This window comes from Melozone crissalis, unplaced genomic scaffold, assembly GCF_028551555.1.
Source record: "Melozone crissalis strain CALT ecotype California unplaced genomic scaffold, PUWL_Pcris_2 ptg000013l_1, whole genome shotgun sequence".
Taxonomy (NCBI): Eukaryota; Metazoa; Chordata; class Aves; order Passeriformes; family Passerellidae; genus Melozone; species Melozone crissalis.
This window is the reverse complement of record NW_026535791.1, coordinates 41,286,311-41,290,792: the sequence shown is the minus strand read 5'-3', so window position 1 is coordinate 41,290,792 and position 4,482 is coordinate 41,286,311. Positions and strand designations below refer to the sequence as shown.

The following is a 4,482-nucleotide window of genomic DNA, read 5'->3' as shown; positions in this document are numbered from 1 at the left end:
GAAGAACGGCACATAGGTATTACATTATCTCAAAGAGCAGTTATGAGAAATTAGTCAATCTGGTCTTCTGACCATCCCTAAACATCAATCAGTTAATACTGAAGGCTGACCTACTCTGATCTATTATTTTACAGCTACATAGAAGCACACACATTCCCTCCCCCACAACCCTTCAACTTCACCTATTGGACTGCAACTCATTTCAGATTAAATTCGAGCTTCCACGGAGCCACTGACCACTGCTACAGATGAGGCCAAACAGTGCCTGAAGGGCACTATCAATATTTCCAACCTGCAGCAACAATACAATACACAGGTCACTCAGAAGTTGAAGGCATTTACTGGGTTCCTGGGTTTTTGCATGAATGCCATGATGCTTTTCATACTGATTTGACAAAAAATTATTTATTTTAGGCTGTTTTACCAAGGGCAAGAGCATTACTTTTCACCAGTCCTTGGTACTTTGGGTTTTCCTAGCACTACAACTGAACCCCAACCCCATAATTTTAAATCATATTAGTTGTAAATAAATTTTTAAGAATCATGCAAAAAGCCACTTGCAGCAGCCCATCATACACTATCAGGCACAAAGAATGGGAGTGGTTTCTATTAGTATAACCCATGCTTGCCCACCCCTCCTCTCTAAAGATCTCACATTTAATTATTTTTTTAAAAAGCTTATTTGTGTAAAGGTATCAGAGGACCCATAATCTGAAACAAGTTTTGAAATACAAGAGGCTTTTCCAAAGCTTTTATGTAATAATTTCAACACAGACCGAGTAAGTATGTTTATTGTTTTACAGCAGAATGCCCCAATTTAAGAACAAAGTTGCTAGATGTTCAGCTGTGCAAAATGGTACATAGTGCTTCAGTACAAGTGGAAAAAAACACGATTTGTTAGCAAACGCTTTCAAATACAATTTTATGGTCCTATAAGATAGGACTTGAAACTGAAGGCTGATCCACAGGCAAATGATAATTTTTCTGCCTAAATTGGACCTAACAACTTTGGACCCAGAACCAACGCCACTCATTCCTTACTGCTGTAAAGAAAAGCTGTCACACTGAATTGCCAGATTCAGTGTTTTCACACGTGTTACAGAGAAGTGGATCAGCCCTCTATGTCAGTTTCTAGCCCCATCTACAAGTATCATCTGGCTCCGATAAATAAGACTCACAGGAATTTCTTGAAGGTCAATGGTCCATAATGGTAGTTACTCTACATGATCTGCTCAACTTGATTTCCAATTCTATTTAGGCTGTTTAAATTACTTTCTTGAATTCATCGTACAGCACAAGCACGAAAGCACCCCCCATGCCTCTGAGAACATTAGACCATGCACCCTTGAAGAAGGCCTTTCCTCCTTCATCCCTTGCAATCTTCCGCCAGCAGTCAATTGTTCCAGAGTACATGATATCAGCTGCAGGAAAAGAGCAAAGAGTTATTCTTAATCCCTATTTCATCTCAGGTAATTTTAATATCTGCCCTTTGTTTCACTAAACTGCTTTGTGATGTCCCAAACCACAACTGAAAAATGCAACACAATAATTACTAAAACTACTATGCCTCCTTTTTAATATCTTTGTTTAATCGAACAATGCAAACAGGTAGTCCATTTTTTTTAATTTCATGTTCTATAATGAAAAATCCTCAGCATAAATCCTGATAATCTCAGGTTGAACCTTACTGCATTTCCTCATTTGAGTACAATATAATAAGCCAGATTTATGGAACAACGAACTGTAACTCAGGATGGCTACTAGTAAAAAAACAACTCCATTGTTAATGCTGTTTTACAAAGCATTGACAGCTGTGTGGATTTGCAGCCTACCTCCTTTGCGTCCTGACTGCATCATCATGCGACGCCGCACTGTGTCGAAAGGATAGGAGACCACGCCAGCCACAGCAGTCACTGTCTGGGCAATCATCCAGCTGATAACAATGTGAGTATTCCTGGGGTCTGGGAGCATGCCTGCAGTAAAACAAAAACAGCAATTAGCTTTTCACCTTGCACATCCTCCTCTGGTTCACTCCCTGCATGACAGCTATTTTACTAGACAAACTAGTATAAAACACTGTAGAACCCATACTCTAAATAAAACTGCAGCAGAGCATTTCACAAACTTTGAACATACTGAAGCCATATTTACAAGGCTTTCTTCTCAGCAATCACAGTAGGTTACAATTTAAGCACAAGCATTCTTTTTAGACTGGCATGAGAAAACTTGACTATTCGCTATGCTTTTAGTAAAGAACCATCACTATATTAAGTCACTGTCCCTGTGGATAACATTGCATTACAAACTAGCATCAATGGCTTATTTCCCCAAATGTCAAGCTTAAAAATTACTTTGCAAAACCACTGTCCAATCCCATTCAGCTACACACACTTGGACTGGTCCAGTGTAACTTCGGTATGCACTGAACAAAAAAGAAATTATTCTAATAGTGTCTGGTTAGCAACATACTCTCCTGGCCTTAGGAGCAACTGCTTGAAGTACAAAACCAGTACTTGCAGGTAGGCTGCTGTGATTAACACAAGTTTTCCCTTGTATACAGCAGTGTCACAGATGTAGCACCGATATCCCCCTTCACCTTCAAATATCCAAAACCAGACAATACAATTCTAAAAACAGGCTTTCCAGATCCCCTCTGAAGTATTACCTTTTGCTGTATCATAGATCCCAAAGTAGGCAGCTCTATAGATGATGATGCCTTGGACAGAGACATTGAACCCTTGGTACAAGCCACGCACACCATCAGACTTGGTGATTTTGACTAGACAGTCCCCGAGACCAGAGAATTCTCTGTCTGCGCCAGCTTTTCCGACATCAGCAGCCAGACGGGTTCTTGCAAAATCCAGGGGGTAGACAAAGCAGAGGGAAGTGGCTCCAGCTGCACCACCAGATGCCAGGTTACCAGCAAAATACCTCCAGAACTGAGTGTGCTTGTCTACACCTCCCAAAAACACCTGCTTATACTTATCCTTGAAGGCAAAATTAAGAGCTTGAGTTGGGAAGTATCTGATGACGTTTGCCAGGTTTCCTCGCCAGAAGGACAGCACTCCTTGTTCCTTTGGAATACGCACTACACAATCGATGATACCCTTGTACTGCTTATCAGCAGCAATCTGTTTGCTTGCATGTTGCACCTGCAAATAAAAACACAGATATTGATCACTTGTCCTGACAGGTTTGGGCTGCAGCTGGGCTTAAACCTGCCACCACTATCAAACAAAGTTGTTGATTCTGAGGGGCCATTGTTGTTATTTTAAAGAAAAAGACTTAAAATTGCTTCCAAGCTTTCTCAGAAATCAGGACTTGGCAAATCAAAAATAGAAAACCGCAAGCAATTCCTCTACGACTTCCTGAAAGGAGACTGCAGCAAGGTGGAGGCCAGCCTCTTCTCCCAGGCAACTAGCGATAGGACAAGAGAATACAGCCTCAAGCTGTGCCAAGAAAGGTTTAGGGGGAACTAGGGGAGGAATTTCTTCAGACAAAAGGTGATTGGACTTCGGAATGGACTGCCTAGGGACTGGTGAAGCAACCATCCCTGGAGATGTTTAAGACTGGACATGGCACTTAGTGCCACAGTCTACTTTAAAATGGACTACGTGGCATTAGGCTGGGCTCCATGATCTCCCTGAGGTCTTTACCAAACTGACTCTGTGAGATGCAAGGGCAAGACAAATACATCGAGCATATGCAGAGGTGCGAGCCTTTACTGACAAAGACGGGCCTTGGTGGGAATCGCCTGAGACAGCCGCGTTAGGCGACAGAGCTGCCAGCCCGAGGTACAGGGGCTGAGAGTGAGTGAGGAGCGGCCAGCCCCGTGGCCAGAGCCGGGCCGGTGCGAAGGTCACTCGAGTCACCTTGGGGCGCCACCGGGTCACGCCGGGCCGCGCGCGCCGGCCGCGCCCCGGCTCCGCCCCGCCCGCGGCCCAATCGCAGCCCGGGCGCGCATCACGTGAAGGCCGCCAAAATGGCGGCGGAGGGCGGCCGCCCTCCCCTCCCTGCCGTGCCCTCGGCGCCGGCAGTGGGGGCGGCAGGAAGTGACACCAGCGGCGGCCGCCCCCCTCGGCCCGGCCCGGCCCTCCCTCCCCTCCCCGCATGGCGGAACCGGCTTCGGCTTCCCCGCCGTCGCTCACGTGACCTTCCCGCCGGCCGCCGCCGCCTGGCTCGCGCCCTTTGTCCCCGCTGGCCGCGGCCCCCGCCCCCGCCCGTCCCTCTGTCCTCGCCCGGCCCGGCGCCCGCGGGGACAGAGAGGGTCGTGCCCACGCCACCCGTTCTCGCCGACGCCGCTGACCTGGAGCAAGAGCTTGACCCGCTCGATGGGCGCCACCGCCGTCTTGCTGATGGCGGCGGCGACGCCGCCCGCCAGAAAGTCCTTGAGGAAGGAGATGGCCTGGTCCGCCATGTTCGCGCCGCGCCGGAGCCGCCGGGAGGTAAACGCTGCTGCCGCTCAAGCCGAAAGGGCGGGAG

At 47.3% G+C, this 4,482-nt stretch overlaps 1 protein-coding gene across 1 annotated transcript; it reads right to left on the bottom strand.

Moving 5' to 3' along the window:
* Positions 1-773: 773 nt before the first annotated feature.
* Positions 774-4,482, bottom strand: SLC25A6 (solute carrier family 25 member 6). Its single transcript, XM_054271548.1, has 4 exons — positions 4,307-4,482; positions 2,666-3,152; positions 1,833-1,973; positions 774-1,421 (listed from the first exon to the last, which is right to left on the bottom strand). The coding sequence occupies exons 1-4, from the start codon at positions 4,415-4,417 to the stop codon at positions 1,264-1,266; spliced, it is 897 nt and encodes a 298-aa protein (XP_054127523.1). The 5' UTR covers positions 4,418-4,482; the 3' UTR covers positions 774-1,263.

What these genes read in the sequence shown, in the direction of transcription:
- SLC25A6 (XM_054271548.1), bottom strand. Translation starts at nt 4,417, where the DNA reads ATGGCGGACCAGGCCATCTCCTTCCTCAAGGACTTTCTGGCGGGCGGC. An exon ending in GATCTATGATACAGCAAAAG is followed by an intron (nt 1,974 to 2,665) that starts GTAATACTTCAG and finishes GTTTTACTGCAG; the next exon opens with GCATGCTCCCAGACCCCAGG. An exon ending in GCAGTCAGGACGCAAAGGAG is followed by an intron (nt 1,422 to 1,832) that starts GTAGGCTGCAAA and finishes CTTTTCCTGCAG; the next exon opens with CTGATATCATGTACTCTGGA.